Source organism: Planococcus citri, chromosome 5, assembly GCF_950023065.1.
Source record: "Planococcus citri chromosome 5, ihPlaCitr1.1, whole genome shotgun sequence".
NCBI lineage: Eukaryota > Metazoa > Arthropoda > Insecta > Hemiptera > Pseudococcidae > Planococcus > Planococcus citri.
In genome coordinates, this window is record NC_088681.1 from 39,601,281 (window position 1) to 39,628,573 (window position 27,293).

General features: G+C 33.6%; 2 protein-coding genes and 1 long non-coding RNA gene across 3 annotated transcripts in view; 2 read left to right on the forward strand and 1 right to left on the reverse strand.

Annotated features, from left to right (window-relative positions):
- LOC135847613 (uncharacterized) overlaps window positions 1-27,293 on the forward strand; it is a 149,648-nt gene that overhangs the window by 82,313 nt on the left and 40,042 nt on the right. The gene's annotated exons all lie outside the window — the stretch shown is intronic.
- The window catches only part of LOC135847462 (uncharacterized protein K02A2.6-like), a 66,777-nt gene that overhangs the window by 28,725 nt on the left and 10,759 nt on the right, over window positions 1-27,293 (reverse strand). Inside the window, exon 2 of the mRNA XM_065366998.1 lies at window positions 9,704-9,753. The gene's annotated coding sequence lies outside the window, so the exon portion shown is untranslated. The remainder of the gene's footprint in view (window positions 1-9,703; window positions 9,754-27,293) is intronic.
- LOC135847828 (uncharacterized) lies at window positions 2,248-5,936 on the forward strand. Its single transcript, XM_065367546.1, has 4 exons — window positions 2,248-3,113; window positions 3,188-3,290; window positions 3,360-3,464; window positions 5,641-5,936. Exons 1-4 carry the CDS (start codon window positions 2,311-2,313, stop codon window positions 5,863-5,865), a joined length of 1,236 nt encoding a protein of 411 aa, XP_065223618.1. The 5' UTR covers window positions 2,248-2,310; the 3' UTR covers window positions 5,866-5,936.

Sequence of the window (27,293 nt, forward strand, 5' to 3'; positions counted from 1 at the left end):
GTATTTTTGCGCTCTTGTTTCACTGAGATAGGTATACAGATGCCAATTACAAACCTATGTTTAGCTTCTTCTAAAGTTGTAGAACACCAAACTTGAAAATTCTTCAAAATTTTGTGTCTTTCCATCACTTGGGCACATATCACTTCATTTTTTCATAGAGTAAGTGGTAGTAAAATGGACCACCTAAGCCTTTTTTGAGATTACTCTTCACCAAATTGACCATTTTTGGTCATTGAGAGCTTAAATGATAGATACATGTGTCTATTTTAATAATGTTTGATAAAACTACCTCACAATTTATATACAGGTGGAGCAATTTTCATTTTGGTGAAGGTATCAAAAAAGGGGGTCTGACTTTGTGGGGTAGTAAAATGGACCACAGCAAAATACACCTTAAAAAACGCATGAAAACACTTAAAATGGTAGAACAATAGAGCACCTTAGCTTTTTTTATTTTTGTGATTACTTTTCACCAAATTGGCCATTTTTGGCCATCGAGGGCTTAAATGATAGGTAAATATGTCTAGTTGAAGAAGATTGAATCAAATTACTTCGCAATTGCCTAAATCAAATCAAAAAATAGGAATTATTGTTGTGGTCCATTTTACTACCTCACAAAGTATGACGGATACAAATACATTACAGATGAATTTCATTATGAAAGCTCAAGCCAAAAAAATATGTCCAATAGATGAAAATAAAGCTGAAAGTATGTACTACTTAACTCAAGTTATTGTTCAGCAAGAAATAAATTTAAAAAAATACAATCTGCATTTCAATCAAAATGTTTAATTTTTTATTGAAAATGAGAAATTCACACATTTCAAACAAACTGCCTTATCACTTCGAAAGTCGGAAATAATGAGTGATGGTCACCTAAAATGAAGTATCAGGTACAAATAACACCAGTTTCTGTCATTTCTCACCAGGTTGCGCTAGTGGATATCACTGAAACTACTGGTGGTCCATTTTACTACCCTGGTCCATTTTACTACCACTTACTCTATTTTTTAAGAGGAAGAGGCCTTATTCTTCTTCTCAAGCCCACATCATAGGTATATTTGTATTTTGTACACTATTTTCTTTAAATACTACTTTGCAGGCAAATTTCAGTCACTGAAGTTCCTACTTTTTAAAAATTAAATAAAGAAGTGACATTATTTTTTTGGCTTCTGCTCTCCAAGAAGCTTGATCCCCCCCCTCCTCAAACAAAAAGTGAGATGGCAACATTTTTGGGTTTGGACCCAATTATCGCCCTCCAAGGAAAAATCCTGGCACCGGTACATGCACAAAAGCAATGTTGGGCGTTCCTCTTTTTTTTGGACAGTTCAATTAATTTTTCTCAGCATTCGTTCACTGTTTGTTCATTTTGAATGGAAAAATAGTGCTTAGTTCGTTCGCGTTCACTCAATTCAATTTTTTCAGCAAGAGAAACATGCAAATTGCAAAATTACGAATTTAATTTGATGAAAACTCAGTCTTAAACTCTACCTACCTATTTGCCTTTTTCTAATACCCTTTCACGTAGTTCCTATGTTCTCAACTACTTTTTCCTAGAGCGCGGCAGTTGTCTTGTTGAATCCCTAATACTCTTTACAGTGAAGGTAAAAATAAAAAAAAACTCAATACAGCGTTAGTCTAATCTAATGTTACAGAAAAGCGAGATTTCCAAAGAACTGAGTAATATTCCATGGTACAAGATGAATATGAAACTGCGCAAAGATTACCTAATGACGTTAATCTTAAACTCTACTCCGACTCCAGTGAAAATTGTTGGCATGTATGAAATTAACTTGAATTCTTTTGGAAGTATGGTGAAAGCTGCTTATTCAATTTAAAATTCGTTCGTTGAAAAAATTTATACGCAAATTTCATGTTAGTTTCTATCAATAAAACTTGTTTATGAAGAGTTCAAATTATGTATTCATGAAAGTAGGTATAAGTACCTGCCTACTTTCTTCAATTCTCGCCAAAGAATATTTTTCAAACTTTAAAGTTGACCTTGAAAAAAAGAGAAATTTGCAGTATGACGCACAAAAGGTAGCCTACTTTTCAAAACAATGAATAAGTTGGCCATACATAACTAATTACATACCTCAACTTACAAAACTTTAGTATGTACTTTTTACATATGCTTTCGTACTTATTATTCCCATAACATATGCTTAAAAGTTAACTTCTCAACTTAATTAAAACCCTCAACTATTTCGTTTTCCAATATCCAGTTTCAATATTCGGGCAAAATTATTTCTCTGACCAATTCTATGTAGGCCTATGTACCATTTAGTGTGAAACCAAACAGTAAAAATCATGGATGCATTCATGAAAAACCAAACTTTACCGAGATATTTGCACACGATGCTTCAAATATTACTGCTTTTTTTCGCGATATTTCCAAAAGATTACAAGTTACACAGCTCCGTATACTATAGCGTGCAAATAATCATCGTTGGAGGAGCACTCGTCGGAAGTTCAATACCTCTATACATGGCTACTGAGAGCGTGGTGAAATTAGAAATATTTGCGACAATAATTCCTCAGCTGGCCGATCTACTTATATTCACGTATTTCTCGTACAAAGAAAAAGAACTCTTGAAATTGATACATAGTCTAGCATCGAAAAATTCCAATAACGAGTTGGAACGCACGAATAGATTTCTTAGAGCCAATTTTGTCACGTATTTTATACTTCATACAGCATGGGCGAGTCTTTTCATCGTGCATACTTTGATTTATTTACTATCAGGACACGAGTTTTCTCACAAGTATTCTATAATGATTCCATTTTGGCTATCGTGTGACGTGAGACCGGATAACCGTCTATGCTGGAAGACGGATTCGAGTTGGGAATTATGGTTGGCCAATATATTTACCACGATTGCGGTGGGTTTTGAATATGCGTCATATTGCACTGCCTGTATACTTTATTCCGTTTTCATGGCTAACGTATGGATACACTTGCAAACACTAAGAACTTCCATTAGATCGATGGCTTCGCGAATGAAATCTCAATGTAGAATAAATTTTATGAAATTCGGAAAAGTTGAAGAATACGATGATGCTGTCATGGAAGAGTTTTACGAAAATATTAAAAACCAGCAGATGATACGCGGGTGAGTGAATTTATTCACACTTAAAAATCTAGTCTGCAATTATTTAACGAAAAATATTATTTTCTTCCAAATAGGTACTGCAATGAAATAATTGAAGTGATGCGAGGATACGTATCAATATTTTTGGCTGAATTTTGGGGAACGTTGGTTTTTTTGGGTTTTACATCCATAATGGAGGTAATTCGAAGTTGTACCGACATATTTACCAAGAATGATGCAAGTTGTGATTGCCTGCATATTTTTCAGGTGAAAAATGACCGTTTGCTTGTGATAAAAACTGCAATAATTTCAGTTTCAGGAGCTATAGGATTCGTTGTACACTGCGTATATGCCCAAATGATGACAGATTTGGTAAGGGTAATACACTATTAAGTATAAGTTTACTGCTGAAGTTACAAATAGGTACCTACATGAAAATTTATTTTCGAATTGACAACCCTCAAGTACCGTATAGCTACAACTGAAATCGTCCAAAAAAGTGACGTGAACATAACTTTTTTTATGAAAAAGGAATTAAAAATAACCAACGGATCACTAATTGCAAGCCCTTTTCAACAGTAACGTCCTAATAATATTTTTGTGGTAGGGGGTGAGGGGATGAAAAATGTAAAATTCTTTACTTCAATTCTTTCCAATTTTTTCAACACAAAGTGTACTTGGGTAGTTTTCCTTGCATTTTCAAACACAGCACTTGACAACTCTGAAGGGTAAGGTACACCTATTTGAAATATCACTAAAATTGCCAAAAAAAATATTTAAAAAATTATGTAAAATATGACAAAGTGCCATCAACATTTTGAAAAAAATTCAAAAAAGTGTTTTAAATGTTGGGAAAGTGTTGAATTAGCCTATTTTTTTTAAAAAAACGTGAAACTCACTTAAAACTTCATGAAAATATCATTTATCCATTTTTTTAAATGTTGAAAAAATGTTTAAAATACTTACTTACCTATTATGAAGAAAATTATTCTAAATATAGGGAAAAATTGCTTGAAATATGAACTTGGAAATTGTCAGGTAATACTAATAACCAAAAAAAAATTGCAAAATTTTCCAAAAAATTGAAAATTACAAGAAAAAATAGATAAAATGCTCTGAATGGGATGCAAAAATTGCATAAATTTCTCAAAAATATTCAAAGGTACTCTATAGGAGGAAAAATGGTTTGAATAACCAAAAATTGTTGAAACATTTAAAAAAATCAATTCATTAAAATTACAAAAAAAATTGTGTAGATGAGGAAAAAAATGTAGGTCTTGTAAATTGATCAAAATACTGCGAAAATGGATGTAAAAGAATTCATCTTGTCATCAGTTCAGTTCTGACCCTTCCAAAGTAATTTGAAAATAGAGAAAATGGAAAACTCGCTAAAAACTCTGGAATACAATACATACGACTAATCATAAAGGTTAAAAATTCACAGTTATGAGAGCTTTTTCGAATTTTTCAAATTCTCAAAAATTCAAAAGGGAACTTCGGTACCTACCTTCAATTTTAAATATACTGTTGGGAGCTAACATTTTAATTACAATAGTTTTCAGGCATACCTACTCTTTTCATCAAGCTGGACAGGGTGCAAAAAATCACTTTGAAGTATCATTTTTCTATTTGATTTTTTTTTTTTTTTATAAAAGCCCCCTCCGTATTGAAATGTTTGTCAAAAATTTTTAGCGAAGAAATAAGATTTTGAAAGTTCAAGGTATTGCATTTTGCTAGAGGTTCCCTTTTTCGAGCCATTTGATGAAGAGAAAAAAAAGTGAAAAACAGAATTTGAGTCAAAATCGTGGAGAATTAATCATCTAATTACAGACGTCTGCCGAACGGGGATGTGGTGGGTGTCTCCCCTCCCCCGCAGAAGAACGTTGAAAAAATATGGGAATTTTCGAGAAAATTGGGTGAGTTGGAAAATTTGGGAAAAGTTGGGAAGAAGTTGCATGATTTATTTTCAACTTTCCTTCTTAAAAATTGTTCGAACCACTTCTGGCCAATTAGTTGGAAAAATCTTGGTGAGGGTGGGGGGAATATGGAGTAAAAAGTTAGGAAAATCTAGTGAGAAAAGTTCAGAGAATTTCAGTCTCTCAACACCTCCCCCCCCAGGCACATCGCTTCGTCACGCCTCTGTCTAATTCCACTTAAACTGAAAATACATAAATGACCTTAATTCCGACTTTCAGGGGTTCTGAGAAGGTTGCTAGTGGGGGTTTTAGGGATCCAAAATGAATGCAAGTACTTTAAATGAACATTTTCGAGGATTAAAAACTTATTCAAGCTCGTTCTTTTGATTCACAGGCGATGAAAATGAATGAAAAAATTATATAATTTTCGTGAAAAGTGCATTTTAATCATTCAAATTCATTTTGAGCAGCCCCCCCTCTTGCCATTGCTGTATTTCCGGCAATATATTTATTCCAAATTAGCAGCTGGCTGGGCGAGGTTTCGATGATTCGAGGAACAATTTCTCTCATTTTCAATCGCTACAAAGTAACACTTGGAATTATTCAAAATAACAGAGATTTTCCAATTTCAGAATGAAATGATACTCCATGAAATGGCAGATATTCCGTGGTACGAGCAAGGAATACGATTCAGAAAAAATTACCTAATGTGTTTAACTCATAATCAAAAATCCATCCAAGTGACAGCTGGTGGAATGTTTACATTCAATTACGGATTTTCTATGAATTGTTTGAAAACAATGTACTCTTTTTTGAACATGATGTTGTTACATTATAAACGAAAAGGATCGTTATAATGCCCATTGCTTTTTCTCAAATACTCAAGCATGTACATATTTTTGAACAATTCACGAATAAAAAATCACGCAGTTAATTTTTAAAAATGATTAAGCTATTATTTCAAGAAAAAAAAAATGAATAATACAAAATCAAAACGGAAATCTGACATTAAAATATCTGAAAAAAAAACAATTCTACCTACTTAAGCATAAAAAAAATTTCAGCACTTTTGCAAAATTTATTCAAGTCAAAGTTAATAACTAATAAGACCAGAATTTCAAACACGAGAGAAAAATTAATAATAAGGTAATAACAGTGCCAAAATCATGCGTTTACTTTTTGCATTAATAAGTTTCCAAAGGTTGGCAATTAGGTACCTACGACGAAATATACACTGACTGACTATTTTCACAAAACTTGGCAAATATGTACATACTCGTACAAGAAAACTCGCCAGCTCAGAACATTCAATTAACTTCACGAACAGGTAATCTCACAAGGTGACCCCGAAAAAAAACCTGCTGCTACGTAAAAAAGAAAAGATCTACTTTTATTGATAATAAGAATAGCCAGTGATGAAGATCGAAATACCTTTCGATAAAATAAAACTAATTAAAAATTATATCAAAACAAAATTCTACGATGATTTGGAATTCCTCAACTTTTGCCTTAATTTTTGCAAAGTTTCTTTCATCGAACACGATAGCATGTCTTGCGAAATTAAATGTTTACTCGTGTTACTCTACTTTACAACGACATTGGTGAATTGTTTTGGGGCAGTGGTCTCGTTCTTCAATACACCCGACTTGATAGAAAAACTGGAAATACTTCTGATACTTTCGCTTCATGTGACCAATATTTTGCTTTTTTTGCACTTCAAATTTTCTTCGAAGAAACTATGGATCTTATTTCAACATCCTTTTGAAGCAGATTCGCCTTTATACATCGGCCCAGAGGCTGCTAAAATAACGTCGCAAGTTTTAAGAAAGACTATAACCGTATTGGCTGTATTTAATTTAGGAATGATTGCGGGCTCTTCCATTTTAACATTGTTCTGTGCATTATTCGCCAAATCGGATGATTCGAAAGATGATGCGAAATTCGTTAAGTTCGTTATTCCGTACTGGTTTGCCTGTGGCCAATCATCAACGGGGAAATTTTGTTTGGAGGCAAATGATGGTACTCAGTTATGGATTATTAATTTTTTACAATTGTTGTGCGTACTTTATGAAACTAATCTCTTTCTGGGCTCAGTACTATTTTATCTAATTTTAACGAGCGGTATCGAAGCTAGAGAAGAAATTTTTAAAATGAAATTAACTGCATTGGAAAATCAAATTTCGAAACTGAAGACTAGAGCTGATATTTTGGAAAAACAATTCGGTGAAATTGTTCGGTATCAATTTGAAATTAGAAGGTAAGCTTTTTTTCTAAATGAAGGGAAAATAAAAAACAATTATAGGTAGACTTACCCACTAAGTACTTGAATATATTTACTACGCACCAAACTAGTACATACTGAATATTAGATTATAAATTTATCGTTCATATGTGACAGATACGTGGGAGAAATTCATACCCTGATAAGTTTTCCAATGTTCTTACATGTACAGTCATTCTACGCTCTAACGATTCTGGCAGCATTCCTATTCATAACGAAGGTAAGATGTCGACAAAAACTAACTACATCTGAACCATACAAAAGTAGGTACCTATATTATTTTAATACTTGAAATCACTTTCAGGGAAATAAAGATAATATATTGATATTGGTGAAAACAGCATATTTCATAATATATGGATCAATATTTCATTACGTCATTTGCAAGAATTCAATGATTATATCGGACGTGGTAATTGATGAATTAATTTTCAATACTACATACATACATAATACATTTATGTATGTGACGTGCCAGGAGAAAATCAAGCTTCGGTTCGAAAAATCATTTTTCGCTTTTTCGCCAATTTTTGTGCCCTAAAGCTTCAAAATTCATGTGAAGTCACCCAGAAGTCCCTATGATTTGCACAGCTCTATATACAGGGTGTCCTAGTTATGAATGTGCTCATTTTTTTCATTTTTTCCCCCATTTTCTCATTATTTCAACTTTGAAATCAATCTGGAGGCGAAACGAAGCGTTTTATGTGAAAAATACATCGAGGAAAGTTGTAGAGAATTAAATTTCCAACAACCTACACGAGGTTTACTTTCCTCCAAAATGCATAGTTTTTCCTTTTTTCTCAAAAAACAAAATCCTCATGATGATCACCGTAAAATTTCTGTTTTTTGAGAAAAACGGAAAAACTATACATTTTGGAGAAAAATAAACCTCTTACAGGTTGTTGGAAATTTAATTCTCTACAACTTTGCTTCATGTATTTTTCACATAAAACGCTTCGTTTCGCCTCCAGATTGATTTCAAAGTCAAAATTAACAAAAAATAAAATAAAAATAAAAAAATGATCAAGTTTTTTTGCAACACAAACGAATAAATCACTGTTACGAAGTTATGTTCACACAATGCAAACAAGAAATGTTTTTCAAGACCATGTTTAGCTCAGATTAGCCGAAGAACGTGATTAAAACGCAAGCGCTTCTGCAAAACCGTGTAGAACTGGACTGAAAACTTTAACCCGGCCCCCATACCCCAAAAACTTGATTTCGAATCGAAGCTTGATTTTCTCCTGGCGCGTCACATATATCTATCGTTAAAAATAATCATCAAATCACATTCCTTTTCTAATTCCATTTTACAGAATCAAAATTTGATGAACTCGCTAACAGACTTTCCGTGGTACGAGCAACACGAAAAATTCAAAAAATCATACTTCACGACCCTCATCACAAATCAAAAGACAATCAGCGTTAAAATATACGGTCTATACCGCGTTGATTTGCGATACTTCGCAAGTAATATGAGACGCATTTATTCGTTATTGAACATTATTTTGATATTTCAACGTTAAGAATGTAAAATCAAGCACGTCAAGAAAAACTGTTCCAGAAATTGAGATATGTACTAGGTACTTAAATAAATAAGGAACCAATCAACCATTCAACAGATGAGTAAATGTGGACAATCAGAATCAAATGACATGCACCACCAGCTACCTCCAACAATTTTGCATGGTATTAAGTAAGATTGTAGGTACAGGTACCTACCTAGTAGAAACTACCAAGAATGAAATTACTTCAGGGAGAAAAAAATTCTCTTATTAAATGATAATCATTCTTGGGATACAACGCGTCAATCTGCCCTCAATGATCACCCCCCCCCCCAATTTTCATAAAACTTCAAGAAATTGTGTTAGTACTTATTGTGATACAATTTAAACACTTGTTTGTATCGTTTCGATCACACTAATTTCAAATAAATAAATAACCTTTCTCGAGGTAAAATGCCTGCAATGCTGCACAGACCTCTCGGTGCCCTCCTCTCATTTTTGACAAACATGAAAAAAAAACCACAAACCCGTTTACCTTTATTTCGATGGTGAAAAAACCATTGAATTTCTAAAATTATTTCAAACTTCTAAAAATGATTTTCTGATATTTTTTCAGTCAGATTTCTGAGTATATTTTTATTGGATTTATTTGGAATTGAGTCAACTTGAGCAAAAAACATATCCATGATTTGAAACTTTCCCCGGAGAGGAGACGTTACCCTCTTTTTGGAATACGGACCAATATAACAACGTTTTTATACACATCTCCACTGACATGAGTTTTTGAAATTTCTTGATCCATCTTATCAAGTAGGTATTCATCGTGTGTATACCTACAACGCAGCTACCTATTTATTGTGAAAATCTTTCGCCACAACCATACCCATAGACTTATCAACTTTCACTCACCTTTTTAAAAAGGTCAACCGAGAGCATCTTGATGAATTTTCTTCATTAATCTGCAAGAAAATAAATAAATAAAATTAGGTAAGTAAGTCTAAATAAAAAATATATGCTTACAACAAGAATTGTGTTGTAAGAAAATCTTAAGATATGCACAGGCATAGATAATACATAGATACATATTAAAGGTATTAGGCAAATCAATTATTTTGTTGTTGTTTATTTATAGTAATATGGATTAGCTATTATTTTCATTTTTCAATACAATATGTAACAAGATCAGAACACATTAAATGAATGGCGATGAAGTGTGTATGATACTAATATAATTTCTATAAAAAATGATTTTGTTGTTTGTACAATACAACAACAATGTTTTGCGGTTGTGAAGGAGGGGGTGAGACATAAATGAAAAGAAATCGCAATTCTGAAAAACAAGAAAATCAGAAGGTCAAGTGAGGGGAATTAAACATACATTCGTCACTTATTCAATCTGCAGTCTTGGGCAAAAAGATGGAAGATTATGAGAAATTGTTCTTTCACAATCATTTTGATCAACTGTCCGAATACAATTTTTTTGCTCGAATTTTTTTTGACATCCACTAAAATTTGATCGAAACGATCGCGAAAAGCATACTAGATAATTGGGGCGTTTTGACCAGCTGAACACGAATCCAGTGACGGGTTTTTCTAAGAAGAAGTTTTAATGGTGGAGACGTACTGTACTTATAAATGATGACAAATTGCCATTTTTGTCATCCGTCAATCTTCAAGCGCTTGGTAGAGGGCTAAAAGAGGTATTGAATTTTGGATTCAATGGGCCAGGGTGCTTTGGAAACTCAAATCGTATTTTTTTGGGGTGAGGGGGTAACCGAGGGATTGCAAAAGTTATACTATCTACTAGTGGAAAAAAACCACGATTTTTTCGAGAATGACTCCGCCTTGAGGACCTCTGGCTCAGCTATATAAACCGTAGGGGGGAGGGGCTCAACTTCCAAAGGTTAACAAGCGAACCCTAATGAGAAATGCGGAGTATGGGATCAAAAATACCCAAAAATTTGACAAGAGAACCTTGATCTGACCTCACGTGAAACAATTTTATACAAAAAGCAAATACAAATGTTGACCTTTCAATTTTTTTCTCGGCGTAAATTACGACTTGTTATAAGTACTACATATTATCGCAAAAACAAGAAAAAAAACTCTAGAAGAACAGAAAAATTTTCTAGGCATATGTAAAGTAGGCAACTGTTTTTACAGAATAAATTGTTGGTTGCCTCGAAAAACAGTCACGAAAACTTTCCATCCAATGAATGATTAATACCATAACAGCTCATTACTGATTATTCCTTGAATAAGTAAGTATCCTTTTCAGTCAGAAAAACTTGAGACGATAGAAAAGGTTGATCAAATGGAGAGTAATTCTTCACAAAATCAAGAGAAATTATTTCATAAATTAGTATTCTACGGATTATTCATTTGCGGTTTGCCCACAGAAATCGACACACGAGTGAAATGGTCGTATTATGTATTTACGTCGTTGATCAACTCCTTCCTAATCCTAGGAAGTATCATCACAGTTACAAATACATCGGAAAACTTTTACAAGTTACAAGCGATAGTCCGTTTAGTATTGAATTTATCCATTGCTTCGATATTTCTATATTTTCGAGCATATCGGCGTCAGATAGTAAACGTTTTTTCCAAGTTTGATCAAAGTTCACGCAACTATATCGGCGACGAAGAAATGAAAATGACAGCGAAAAAATTTCTGAACACAACCAAGCGCGATACAATTCTATTCGTCGCAGTCATGGTGGGTGGACAAGCTGCAGATATATTGGCGAAATATCAAGAAGAACATTTGTATGATTTTTTTACCTATATTCATGCGGTTTGACGAATAAGCAACCTACCATACAGCTTTGTCTCAAAGAAGGAAGTTTGAGTTATTTTATATTAAACGATTTTATGGTATTCGTCTTCGTAGCTTACGCATCCAGCATCGCACAAGTAGCACGATTATTAATATTTTGTACATTTGAAGGTATAGGAGCAACGCTGCGAAAATACGATGATCTTTTGTCCAAGTGTATAGAAAAGGTTAAAATTATGCATAAAAAAAATGTAAACGATCGTCTCGAATTTAAAAATTTACAGTTGATAAAGTCGTCCACTTTCTCGATCATGGTTACGTTCACTATTACTCAAATGTTTCTTGTTTACAGGCATAATCAATCCGTAACATCCGTGTCTCATATACCCATCTCACTTCATGTGGAAATTTTCTACATTATTAGTATATTTGCGGTGGCCGCAGTAGGCAGCCAGGTAAGAAATTAATTCGTGAAACCATATTCAAATGTGTCGATAGGTATTGGAAATGTAGGAATAGGTACTTTTAAAACATTAGGTACAAGTATTCAAACATACTCTTCATAACATTTTTTTCTTTTGCCAGCGATTCCAATCCATGCATCTCAAGTTACCATTCATTATTTTTGCCTGTTATCTTTTCTATCTGCATTACATACTTTGCAAGAAATGGCAGACCATTAATTCCGCGGTAAGTGGTTATTTTCATTCGCCTTCGTGTTGAATTGACTCATTCAAAGGCATGCAACCAACACCTATTCGAAACAAGCCTCTCCTTCTCCATATTATACTCAACCGAAATAATTTTCAATTTTATTTTAGCTCGAATATTTATTCGATACACTGTTGGAGTTTCCGTGGTACGAAAGAAACGTGGAATTTCAAAAATTCTATCTGCTGTCACTTTGCCTCAATCAAAAATGTTATCCGATCACACTTTTTGGTTTATACGAAGTGAATTTGAAATTTTTCGCTGCAAATATGAATCGTTTGTATTCATTGGTGAATCTCTTAAGGCTAAAGTACAGATTGTAGACTAAATAATCTGAAATTTGTAATCAAAGGGTAATCACTACCTACTCATGCTTTTTTCAACTTTTCAAACGCATTATTAGATATTAGGTACACAGGTGTAGGTAAGTAGATAAATGAAACAATTTTCTTCAAAACACACTTCGCACACACTGTATGAATCTGTATATACTTACCATAAAAAATACATTATTGATCAAAGCATACAATATACAAATTTTTTTCAATTTTTTAAAATAAATATTCAAGAAAAGAAGAAATTGAGACATACAAACAATTGAATGGAATACGTCTTATAGACTATGGCGAGTGCCAGTATATCGCACCTTGGGAGTAATACGAGTAAGGTTACATCTCAAAAAAGTGACATTTTACAGGAGAGTGATTTTCTATTTTTTAAAGACTTGATTCATTATTTTTATCAACTTATAAGTAATTGTGAGGAATGAATAGCACCTCATTTCAAAGATCTGGTATCCTACTTTTATTTAGCATAAGAACACTTTGAAAATTTTCCATTTGGTACAAATCAATAAAAAATGCACTTCTTGTGACTACGTATATTTCTATCTGACAAACATTCGAAACAATCGAAACAATCGAAACTGTTTGTTAACACTTTGTATGTACGAAATTTGCTCAAAAAAGGTGGAGTTTTTTGAGATGTACCTACCCTTATAACTCCAAATAACTTGCAATGTTCTTGGGATTTTGAGTTAGACCATTTGCGTTTTCTACAAGATCTAGATAATGTACCTAACTCAAAGTGTTATTTTTGGTTGAGGGGGGGGGGGGTCACACAAACCCCAAAAATGCAAAAATGTCGAAATCGATTTTTTCTAGATGTAACCTTATTACTGCCGAGGCCCACTTCAATTCAAACAGAATTTTAGGATATCTCATATTCTATTAATTAATATCTTTTTGGTATGAATTCTATCCTTTCTAATCAACTTTGACTAAATTGCTTTGGAACTCTGGAACACTAGGGGCCATTATTACATAGGAAAAGATTTTTAAATCATTTCAATTCTTTGTAAAGTACTGATGTATCCTGAAGTAGTTATGACTTCCCCGCTATTATGTACATACATTATAATTTGATGGATTAAGAAATGTCCTAGTGTTTGTATAACGCGTAAGTATCATATGATACTTCCAAATAAGATCACTTCAAATTTTTGACAATAAATTGTATGTACTTATGTATGTACTGTACTATCAATTTTTTAATTTTTAATTTTTTGAAAAATCGAACAGTCCATTGAAAATAGGATGAAATTTTCAACAATCGTCCAACTCAACAGTGGTGTTTTTTGAATCCAGCATTAAAACTCAAATAATTTCCAGCTAAACATTTCCGTCGAGAAATCACGTTGGGAGGTCCGATTGGAGTGGACTTTCGACTTTCATCAACGAGTACTGTTTTGGCGGTAAGCACGCGTAGTAAAGGAGAAACTAGGCAGTGGCATTACTGTGGCCCTATATAGGCCACACACCATAACAGTTTTTCAAGTTTTTGAAAATTGCGGCAAAGACCAAAAAATCAATTTTCACTGTATTCCAAAATATTTCTCCATTTTCAAGAATGATATAGTATACCCTACTCGCATTTCCGTGTTCAACATAACTTCATCCAAAAATACTTACTCAGTTTCTCCCAAGTCCATGTCGAGAACTGAGCATTCTGATGCTGTGGCATAGTTGTATATAGAGTATAGACCCACAGCTCATCTTTAAGCAGCCCATAGAGACGTTCAAAAGATTAATGAATGAGACTCGATGAAAATTGAAAATATAAAATAAGGATTTGAAAATGCCCAAAAATTGAACAAATAAAAACTTGATCCGTATGTGAAACAATTTCAAGAAAAAATTAAATAAAAATATTAATTATAAACGTTTTTTTTTCTTCTCATAAATTATGTCCCACGCAGTGATCAAAACAAAAAGACAAAGAAAAGTAAAAAATCAGCATAAAAATGCCAAAATATAACCAGCATATACTTAAAAGCTAAAAAATTCAAGTTTCTTCAGAATACCAGTAATTTTCAATAGCTTCTTGTGTTTGCAGAACATAAATGATGTACGTTTGTGAGGAACCCAGTCACGAAAATTTTTCATCCAGGGAATAATTCATACGAAACAACTTCCTCGAAAAAACCTTTCTAGTTCGCCAAATGTAAGACGAAAGTGGAATTTAAAAAATGGAGAGTGATTCTTCTCACAATCAAGTGAAATTATTTCGTAAATTAATATTCTACGGATTATTCATCTGCGGGTTGCCCACAGAAATTAACAAACAAAGAAAATGTTCGTATTATGTATTCACAACGTTGACTTTCTCTTTCCTAATCCTGGGAAATATCGTCACAGTTACAAATACTTCGGAAAACTTTTACAAGTTACAGGCGACAGTCCGCTTAGTCTTGAACTTTTCCATTGCTTCGATATTTCTATACGTTCGTGCATATCGCCACTAAATTGTAAAAATGTTTTCCCAGTTTGATCAAAATTCACCCAATTATATCGGTGATGAAGAAATGAACATAACGGCGAAGGAATTTCTAATTACCACTAAGCGCGATGTAATTCTATTTGGGTGGGATTTATCGGCACGACAGTTTAGGGTGTTTCAACGACGAAAAAAGGTAGTTTTCACGACGAAGTAATATAATGCCCGGCCACATAAGAATTGAACGACCAAAAAAAAGTTGAACGACGAAATAAGTTTATTCAGCGACCATATAAAAATTGCACGACAACATAAAAAAATCAGCGACGGAAATTAAAAAGTCGCCCGACAGCAGTCAACGACAGATTTTTAAAAAATGCACGACATTCTTGTATAAAATAACGACGAAATCTCGAACATGTGTTTCTTTCTTAAATATAAAAATTGATCGATCATGTAGATATGTTATGGGACGAAATACATTCATCTACTTCTTCACTGCTTCAGCAACGCTTTCTTAGCCTTACTTGGCCGGCCTCTCTTACGTTTTTTGGCATAGAGGAATTGCTTTGGCCTTTTCTGGAACAGCGACAAGTTTGAGTCGAATGTGCATCCCTAATAGTCCGACATACTTATGACAATAGGAGTAATTGCACCACCCCCCCCCCCGCCGATCCACCGGGACAACTTTTTTCTTAAAGGGGACTTCCTAAGGAACATTTTAAAGCAAACTTGCCCAAAAAAAAGTTGGCATTACTTACAAAATGGCGGCCATTTTGATTGACAGGTCAACCGAAATTGCAGATTTTGCGTTTCAACATAGGACTTGCACGAAATTTTTCAAACCTTACAAATGTAGATCGAAAGATCATGCAAAAATTCATCACCTGTCAAAATTTCAAGTGCTAAAGTGCCTTTTTCGATTTTTGGTGAATTTTTGAAAATCCAATTTAGGCCAAAAATGAGGGAAAAAATCAAAATTATACCAAATTGACCAAGAAAGCTGTAGTTTGGGATATACCTTATTTTCGACATGCCAAATCGATTGGAAACGGTTTCAACCCGTTTTGAGCAGTTCTGGAGCCTCCAGCAGATTTTTGAAACTCGAAATTCCCACAAAATTCCATGAAATTGGAGTTGTAAAGCTGAAATTTATTCTCAAAACTAATTTCAATACGCTACGAAGTACTGCAGGCGAATTTCAAGTCGTTTCGGAGCCTCCAGCGACTTTTTGAAAATTCCTGAAGCCTTCAGCAGATTTTTGAAACTTTAAATCAATTCAATACGATACTTGATTAACCTAGTCTCGTAAAATTCACAGGTTATCTTATGTTGTCGGGAATTCCTTTTTTTCGGCGTGCAAAGTGAATATCTCTGTCGTTACACTGGTCGTCGTTCAAAAACCTATTAAATTCGTCGTTCAAATCACTTATGCCGTCGTGCATTTAAGGCTGTCGTGCAAACACCCTATTTCGTCGTTGAACTTTGCTGTCGTTCAATATATTTCTCTGTCGTGCCATTATATATTTCCCATTCTATTTATCGGAGTAATGATGGCTGGTCAAGCTGCAGACATTTTTGGAAAAATTCAACAAGTACATTTGTATGACTTTTTTTACCTATACTCTTGCGGATTGTCGAATGATGAGCAACCCGCAATACAGCTCTGTCTTGAGAAAGAAAGTTTGGGTTATTTTATATTAAACGACGTTATGGTATTCGTCTTTGTGATTTACCAAGCTAGCATTACACAAGTTGGGCAATTAATATTGCTTTGTTCACTCGAAGGTGTAAGAGCGATGCTCCGAAAATACGATGATCTTCTGTCAAAATGTATAGATAAAGTTGAAATTATGCATAAATCTGACCAAAACGACCGTCTAGAATTTACAACTATTGTCAAATATCAACAAGTTATTATCAAGTGGGTGACTTTTAGTTGACGTGGGCATCCATTTTCTTTTATCATCATTACATGTACCTGCACTGAACCGACCGAGATTGTTTCTTATTCTTACTTACAGGAATTCTCAATTAATAAGATCCACGTCTCATATACCAATCTCACTTCATGTGAAAGTTTTCTATATTATGAGTATATTTGCTGCGGCATCAGTGAGCAGTCAGGTAAGAAATACGGGTACATACGTACCTATAATAAGTATAGGCACCTACTTACATATTTCAAAAACAAATTTCTCATAACAACCTTTTTTTTTTGCCAGAAATTCAAATCCACGTATCACAAGTTACCATTTATTATAATGGCATGTTATGTTTGTTACTTGCACTACATGCTTTGCAAGAAATGGCAAAACATTAATTCTGCGGTAAGTCGTTAGGCTATTTCAAGTCACCTTTATGTTAAGTTGGCCCATACAAATGCATGGAAATTAACAAACCTGATCGAAACAAGCCTTTTCTCCTACTGTATAAGTCAACCTACTATATATGTATTACTTAATTTGAATAATTTTCATTTTAGCACGAATATTTTTCCGACACAATGATGGAGTTTCCTTGGTACGAACGAAACCTGGAGTTTAAAAAATTCTATCTACTGTCACTTTGCCTCAATCAAAAATGCTACCCTTTCACACTTTTCGGTTTATACGAAGTGAATTTGAAATTTTTCACAGCAAATATGAATCGTTTGTATTCATTAGTGAATCTCTTAAGGCTTAAGTACAGATTGTAGACTGAATAACACTAGGCAACCATTTGTGACTTCTCTAATTATCATGACAAAAGGACGCGAAAAATTCGACCAATGAAAAACGAAGGCTAATTTTAAAAATGAAAACGAAACGATTACGAGTCTAGTATTGTTCTTTGTTTTCATTTCATTACTTGTAGGTATGTTGTGATTTGCCAACCAGAAAAGTAATAAAGTTTTTCCACACAAAGTAAACATACTAGGAAACTACAAGTTTCAAAAGTAATTACGATCTTGTGAATAATTTGTTAGTGTGTTGTTTGAGTTTGAGTTGTTTTGTGGTCAGGAGACACTGTCAAGTTGCGAAAATATACGTTTTTGCCCTACATTAAGAGTTCGTAGCGACATCCGTATTGTTTTGCGAAAAAAACCAAGGTCATTTTCGGATTCTACGCACTTTTTTAAGTAAACTAATGGTCCCCGATTTTTGATTTTCGAAGTTTCAAGCGCATATGACTAATTTTTCTAAATATGAAAAATTCAATTAGAACTTCAGGTGAACACAGTTCCGCGCTACGATTACGTGGTGGAGAAACACCAGAGTCGCGCGTTCTGAGTTTTAAAATATTACATGTACAAAATAAAAATCTTCCGTATGGGCTTGAAACTTCAAACATCAAAAATCGGGGAAAGTAGTTCACTTAAAAAAGTGCGTAGGATCCGAAAATGACCCTGATTTTTTCGCAAAATGATACTGATGTCGCTACAAACTCGCGAAGTAAGGCAAAAACAGCAATTTTTGCAACTTTTATCATCTCTCCTGACCACAAAAATAACTCAAATTGAAAAAATCCCACCCTGTTCTTTATTTTAGGGTCAAAAATATGGATTAAGCCCATTTTCAACCCAAACACAAATGCAGTTGCCTAGTGTAATATGTAGTTTCCTACCTACAAAGGTATTAAAGATATCTGACAAATCAATTAGGTACATATTTTGTTGTTGTTGAGTGATATGGATTATTATTTTCATTTTTTAATTTAAATGTTATAACATCACAACACATTATATAAATTGCGATGAAGTGTGTATGATACTTATTCACATTCATGTAAAAAATGATTTTGTATAAAATCAGAAAGTCAAGTGAGGGGAATTAAACATATATTATACCTTCATCATCATCACTTACTCAATCTGCAGTCTTAGGCAAAAAGAAGGAAGATTATGAGAAATAATTCTTTCACAATCATTTTGATCAAACTGTACCGATTCACTTTTTTTGTTCGAATTTTTTTTTTGGGATCCACTAAAATGTGATTGAATTTGAAACGATCGCGAAAAGTGTACTAATTGGGGCGTTTTCACCGGCTGAACACGAATCCAGCGTCGGTTTTTTCTAAGAAGAATTTTTAATGGTAAAAACGTGGTGTAGAAATAAAGACAAATTGCAATTTTTGTCATCTGTCAATCTTCAAGCGCTTGGTAGAGGGCTAAAACAAGTATTGAATTTTGGATTCAATGAGCCAGGGTGCTTCAATAACTCAAATCGCAATTTTTGGGGGAGGGGGTAACCGAGGGATTGCAAAGGTTATACTAATCTATGTTAAAGTGGCAAAAAGCCACGATTGGGGGGGGGGGGTTCAACTTTCAAAGGGTAATTAACGAGCGAACCCTAATGAGAAATGTGGAGTATGGGTTCAAAAATTCCCGAACATTTAACAAGAGAACCTTGATCAAACCTTATGTGAAACAATTTTATGCAAAAAGCAAATAAAAATGTTTACTTTCAAATTTTTCTTGGTGCAAATTACGATTACTTCTACAAATAACGCAAAAAACTTGACAAAACCTCTAAAAAAACAGAAAAAATTTCTAGGCATTTGTAATTGGTACAAATACGTACTAGTTTTTACAGAATAAATAATTGATTGACTCGAAAAACAGTCACGAAAATTTTCCATCCAATGAATGATTAATATAAGCCTAATAGCTAATTCCTCGAGTAAGTATATCCTTTTCAGTCGGCAAAACGTGAGACGATAGAAAAGATTAATCAAATGGAGAGCAATTCTTCACAGAATCAAGTGAAATTATTTCATAAATTAGTATTCTACGGATTATTCATTTGCGGTTTGCCCACAGAAATCGACAAACGAGTAAAATGGTCGTATTATGCATTCACGTCAATGATTTTCTCCTTCCTAATCCTAGGAAGTGTCATCACAGTTACAAATACATCGGAAAACTTTTACAAGTTACAAGCGACAGTCCGTTTAGTCTTGAACTTATCCATTGCATCGATATTTCTATACTTTCGGGCATATCATCATCAGATAGTTAACGTTTTTTCCAAGTTTGATCAAAGTTCATGCAACTATATCGGTGACGAAGAAATGAAAATAACAGCAAAAAAATTTCTGAGCACTATCAAGCACGATGCAGTTCTATTTATCGCAGTGATGGTGGCTGGACAAGCTGCAGGTATATTGGCTAAATATCAAGAAGAAGATTTGTATGATTTTTTTTACCTATATTCATGCGGTTTGACGAATAAGCCACCCACCATACAGCTTTGTCTCAAAAAAGGAAGTTCGGGTTATTTCATATTAAACGATCTTTTGGTATTCGTATTCGTAGCTTATGAAGCGAGCATCGCACAAGTTGCACAATTATTGATACTTTGTACACTCGAAGGTATAGGAGCAACGCTGCGAAAATACGATGATCTTTTGTCCAAGTGTATAGAAAAGGTTAAAATTATGCATAAACCGAATGTAAACGATCGTTTGGAAATTACAAATGTTGTCAAGTATCAACAACTTATTATCAAGTTGGTGATTTACAGTTGATAAATTCGTTCAGTTTTCCACCATGGTTCAATTCACTAAACCTTGAATGTTTCTTGCTTACAGGCATAATCAATCTGTAAGATCCATGTCTCATGTACCCATCTCACTTCATGTGGAAATTTTCTACATTTTGAGTATATTTGCGGCGGCATCAGTAGGCAGCCAGGTAAGAGATTGATTCGTGAAATCAAATTCAAATGTGTTAGTATTAGAAATGTAGGAATACTTTTTTAAAACATTTGATAAGAATTCAAACAGACTCTTCATAACATTTTTTCTTTTGCTAGCGATTCCAATCCATGTATCTCAAGTTACCATTCATAATTATGGCCTGCTATGTTTTCTACTTGCATTACATGCTTTGCAAGAAATGGCAGAACATTAATTCCGCGGTAAGTGGTTATTTTTATTCGTTTTTGCGTTAAATTGACTCATTCAAAGGCATGCAACCAACAAACCTATTCGAAACAATCCTTTCTTTCGCCTGATTACACTCAACCGAAATAATTTTCAATTTTATTTTAGCACGAATATTTTTCCGATACACTGTTGGAGTTTCCGTGGTACGAAAGAAACGTGAAATTTCAAAAATTCTATCTGCTGTCACTTTGCCTCAATCAAAAATGTTATCCGATCACACTTTTTGGTTTATACGAAGTGAATTTGAAATTTTTCGCTGCAAATATGAATCGTTTGTATTCATTGGTGAATCTCTTAAGGCTTAAGTACAGATTGTAGACTAATTAATCGAACATTTATAATCAGTGAGTAATTACAACTCATGCATTTTTCAACTTTTCAAACGCATTAATAGATATTAGGTATACAGGTGTAGGTAGGTAAGTGAAACAATTTTCTGCAAGTTAAAAATTTTATATGTACCTACTTATGTACTCACATATAGCACACTTTGCACCCCCTTTATAAATCTGTTAGCAAAAGTGCAGACCTACCTACAAATAAAAAGCATCAATTTTTCAATTTTTAATTTTTTGAAAAACTGAACAGCCTATTGAAAATAAGATAAAAGTAACAATCGACCAACTCAACGGTGGTGTTTTTTGAATCCAACATTAAAAATCAAAAAATTTCTAGCTAAACATTTCCATTAAGAAATCACGTCTAGAGATCGGATTGCAGTGGATTTTCATCAACGAGTGCTATTTTGACAGTTAGCTCACGTATGTACTTGTACTAACGGAGAAACAAGGCAGTGACCTTACTGTACCTTAAAAGTTTTCCAAGTTTTTGAAATTGGGGGCGAAGACCAAAACATTAATTTCACTGTATTCCAAAATATTTTTCCAGTTTCAAGAATGACAATTTCCTTGCTCGGTGGTGTTCTACATACAAATAACTTTATCCAAAAATACTTCAGCGATTTGAAATTTTTAAAATTCTCAAGCTCAGTAGAACCCAAGTCGAGAACTGAACATTCTGATACTGCATGTGGCATAGTTCTATAGACCCACAGCTCATTTTTAAGCAGCCCATAGAGACCTTCCAAGATTAATGAGTGAGACTCCATAAAAACGTAAAATAGAGATTTGAAAATTCCACAAAAATTAGTGATGTTAAAATGCGCGCAAATTCCACAAATGGATGTTATTTGCTTCTATTTATAATACCAGCATTATTCTACAGGTACTTAAAAGCTAAAAAATTCAAGTTTCTTCAGAATAAGTACCAGTAATTTTCAATAGGCTCTTATATTTGCAGAATATAAATGATACGTTTGCGAGGAACCCAGTCACGAAAATTTTTCATCCAGTGAATAATTCATATTACGAAACAACTTCCTCAAAAAAACATTTTCAGTTCCCAACATTGTATACGACGATAGAGGAATTTAAAAAATGGAGAGCGATTCTTCTCACAATCACGTGAAATTATTTCGTAAATTATTATTCTACGGATTATTCATCTGCGGGTTTCCAACAGAAATCGACAAACGAGTAAAATGGTCGTATTATGCTTTCACATCGTTGATTTTCTCCTTCCTAATCCTGGGAAGTATCATCACTGTTATAAATACTTCGGAAAACTTTCACACATTACAAGCGACAGTGCGTTTAATTCTATGCTTTTCCATTGGTTCGATATTTCTATACTTTCGGGCATATCCCCACCAAATCGTGAATTTTTTTTCCCAGTTTGATCAAAATTCACCCAACTATATCGGCGACGAAGAAATGAACATGACGGCGAAGGAATTTCTAATTGCCATTAAGCGCGATACAATTCTATTTATCGGGGTAATGGTTGCTGGACAGACTGCAGACATTTTAGGAAAAATTCAACAAGTACATTTGTATGGTTTTTTTTTACCTATACTCTTGCGGATTGGCAAATGATGAGCAACCCACAATACATCTCTGTCTTGAGAAACAAAGTTGGAGTTATTTCATAATAAACGACGTTATGGTATTCGTCTTTATAATTTATCAAGCTAGCATTACACAAGTTGGGAAATTATTGATGCTTTGTTCACTCGAAGGTGTAGGAGCAACGCTCCGAAAATACAATGATCTTCTGTCAAAATGTATAGATAAAGTTGAAATTATGCATAAATCTGACCAAAACGACCGTCTTGAATTTACAACTATTGTCAAATATCAACAAGTTATAATCAAGTAAGTAGGTGACTTTCAGTTGACGTAAAGCTCAGTTGACGTGGGCGTCCATTTCTTTTGTCATCGTTAAATGTACCTACACTGAATTGAGATTGTTTCTTACTTATAGGAATTCTCAATTAATAAGATCCACGTCTCATATACCCATCTCACTTCATGTGAAACTTTTTTATATTATGAGTATATTTGCGGCGGCATCAGTGAGCAGCCAGGTGAGAAATATAATAATATATAGGTACCTACCTACTTATTTCTAATACAAATTTCTCATAACAACTTTTTTTTCGCCAGAAATTAAAATCCACATATCACAAGTTACCATTTATTATAATGGCGTGTTATGTTTGTCACTTGCACTACATGCTTTGCAAGAAATGGCAAAACATTAATTCTGCGGTAAGTAGTTATTTCAAGTCATCTTTATGTTACGTTGGCCCATCCTAATCAAAAAAAGCCTTTTCTCATACTGCACATACATGTAGGCCTACCTGTTACTTAACTTGAATAATTTTCATTTTAGCACGAATATTTTTCCGATACAATGTTGGAGTTTCCATGGTACGAACGAAACCTGGAATTTAAAAAGTTCTACCTACTGTCACTTTGCCTCAATCAAAAATGCTATCCAATAACACTTTTCGGTTTATACGAAGTGAATTTGAAATTTTTCGCTGCGAATATGAATCGTTTGTACTCATTGGTGAATCTCTTGAGGCTTAAGTACCTACAGATTGTAAACTGAATAATGGACAATTTTTCATGAGTGGGTAATCACAACAGTCACAACACATGCATTTCTCACCTTTTCAAATACAAATATCAGGTATACCTATAGGTATAGGTAAGTGAAACAATTTTTTTCAAGTTGAAAATATCGCACATTTCGCACACACATAACTCGAGTACGCAAAATTATACATTATACAGACTATAAGTATTATTATTCGATAAGAAATACAATCCCTGATCCCGATTATTACTCGGAATCTTTCTGGTTCAATGCCAGAACTGCTGGAAACGAATTGGTTGATGAGAATACTGAAACTGAAACATTAATTTTCAACAAATTTTTTTAAACGGGGTGGGGTGTTCACTTTTACTTTTGTTTCGAAAATTGTTTTTACAGAAAAAAAAAACAGAAAACAAGAAAACTGCGTTTAAAAATAATTTGAGGTGTTCCCAAAACATTATTTTGATGATGAAAAATAACCAACTCATCTCATTGTCAGACCATGAGCGTTTAGAATTCAGCGATGTGCTCACAAATTCATAATCAAAACATACTTTTTGAAAATTTTGTTACGAAAAGCCGACTTAAATTCATATCATATTTTTTAATGTACTTAGGTATAAGTACGTATATTGTATCCTGAAGCATGAACATTGAATGGAAAATTAAGTTTTTCAAGGCCACTGTGTTCCAAAATATGCAAAAAGCATGTTAATATGGGTTTCAAATCGATTCGTGACTTTGGTGGCTTATTTTTCACAAAATTCTTGGGAGGGGAGGGGTAAAAACCTGGAGGGGGAAGAGAACTGGGTTGATGCACTATTTCCAAAGATTTCAGGTCTGAGAAAGAAAAGCAAAAAGGCCCGAACGAAGTGTAGGCAAAAGCTCTCAACATTTTATGTTTTCAAGAAGTAGATAAAGATTTTTTTCTATGCGAGGAGTTTATTTTTGGATTTAAACATTTGTTTTAAGTTTGAATAATAGTAGAAAGTTTGATGTTGAAATAGAAAAACCAACAGCTGGTACCTCGACCTAGAACAGATGTTTTCCAAGTGCAGAAATTTACTTTTATGCTACATGAATATGGGTATCTATAGAAAGGATTTTTCATTTCAAAGGTGAAGGGAATGCTAAAAAATTGAGAAATTTAACAAAAAGAGGTTAAAGTCTTCAATTTTACCTTGAATAATCAATTCTAGGTTAACATACTACAAATCGCCTCAACGTGGTGAAAAAATTTTTTAAATCTTTTTTTAAATTTTATTCAAGTTTTTACATTTTTAATGAAAAGTACTACCAAAAAAGGATTTTTGGCCAAAATTTCCAAAATATGACTGAAAAATGGAAAAAATGGCACAAATATGACGAATATACGTTTAAAATGTCTAAAATAATATGCATTTATATTTAAAATATGCAAAGTACGCGCTAACAAGTTGGGCTCATTTTACTCAGAATAACTAGTATGATTCACAAAAATCCATAGGATATGCGCGATCTTCTGCGATGAATGAAAATATGACAAATCATAAAAATCCTAGCTCTAAATGAGAATGTGCCAATTTTTCCATAAAAAAATGAAGTTCATGACACTTTATAACATTTATTTTCAAAAACATGACGTGTGCCACACAAGTCGAATGACATTTGGGGTATAATATCGAATGTACACCAATGAAAGGAGGGGCTAAAAATCTCATTACCAAATGTAAATTGTGTAGGGGATGATCCTTGTATGGACCATAAAATTAATAAAAAAATTTCGTGGTAAAACCTATGAGAAATTTTCCATGTACACAAATTTTACCTTTTTTTTTTGAGAATTACCAACCACTCCCAACAGCATACTTGAAAGCTAAAAAATTCAGTTTCTTCAGAATAATTGGTAGTTCTCAATAGGGTCTTGTATTTGCAGAATAAATAATACGTTTACGAGGAACCCAGTCACGAAAATTTTTCATCCAGTGAATAATTCATACGAAACAACTTCCTCAAAAAAACATTTTCAGTTCCCAACATTGTATACGACGATAGAGGAATTTAAAAAATGGAGAGCGATTCTTCTCAAAATCAAGTGAAATTATTTCGAAAATTAGTATTCTACGGATTATTCATTTGCGGCTTGCCCACAGAAATCGACAAACGAGTAAAATGGTCGTATTATGCTTTCACATCGTTGATTTGCTTCTTCCTAATCCTGGGAAGTATCATCACAGCTACAAATACATCGGAAAACTTTTACAAGTTATAAGCGACAGTCCGTTTAATCTTGAACTTATCCATTGCTTCTATATTTTTATACTTTCGGGCACATCAGCATAAGATAGTAAACGTATTTTCCAAGTTTGATCAACGTTCACCCAACTATATCGGCGACGAAGAAATGAACATAACGGCGAAGGAATTTCTAAAAACTACCAAGCGCGATATAATTCTATTTGTCGCACTGATGGTGGCTGGACAAGCTGCAGATATATTGGCGAAGAATCAAGAAGAACATTTGCATGATTTTTTTTACCTTTATTCATGCGGTTTGACGAATAAGCAACCTACCATACATAGCTTTGTCTCAAAAAAGGAAGTTTGGGTTATTTCATATTAAACGATCTTATGGTATTCGGCTTCGTAGTTTATGAATCGAGCATTGCACAAGTTGCACAATTATTGATACTTTGTACACTCGAAGGTATAGGAGCAATGCTGCGAAAATACGATGATCTTTTGTCCAAGTGTATAGAAAAGGTTAAAAATATGCATAAAAAAAATGTAAACGATCGTCTCGAATTTAAAAATGTTGTCAAGTATCAACAAGTTATTATCAAGTTGGTGATTTACAGTTGATAAAGTCGTCCACTATCTCGATCACGGTTACGTTCACTAAATCTCAAATGTTTCTTGTTTACAGGCATAATCAATCAGTAACATCCGTGTCTCATATGCCCATCACACTTCATGTGGGAATTTTCTACATTATTAGTATATTTGCGGTGGCCGCAGTAGGCAGCCAGGTAAGATATTAATTCGTGAAATCATATTCAAATGTGTCGATAGGTATTAGAAATGTAGGAATAGGTACCTACTTTTAAAACACTAGGTAAGTACAAGTATTCAAACATACTCTTATAACATTTTTTTCTTTTGCCAGCGATTCCAATCCATGTATCTCAAGTTACCATTCGTTATTTTTGCCTGTTATCTTTTCTATCTGCATTACACGCTTTGCAAGAAATGGCAGAACATTAATTACGCGGTAAGTGGTTATTTTCATTCGCCTTCGTACGTTGAATTGACTCATTCAAAGGCATGCAAATGACAAACCTATTCGAAACAAGCCTCTCCTTCTCCCTATATTATACTCAACCG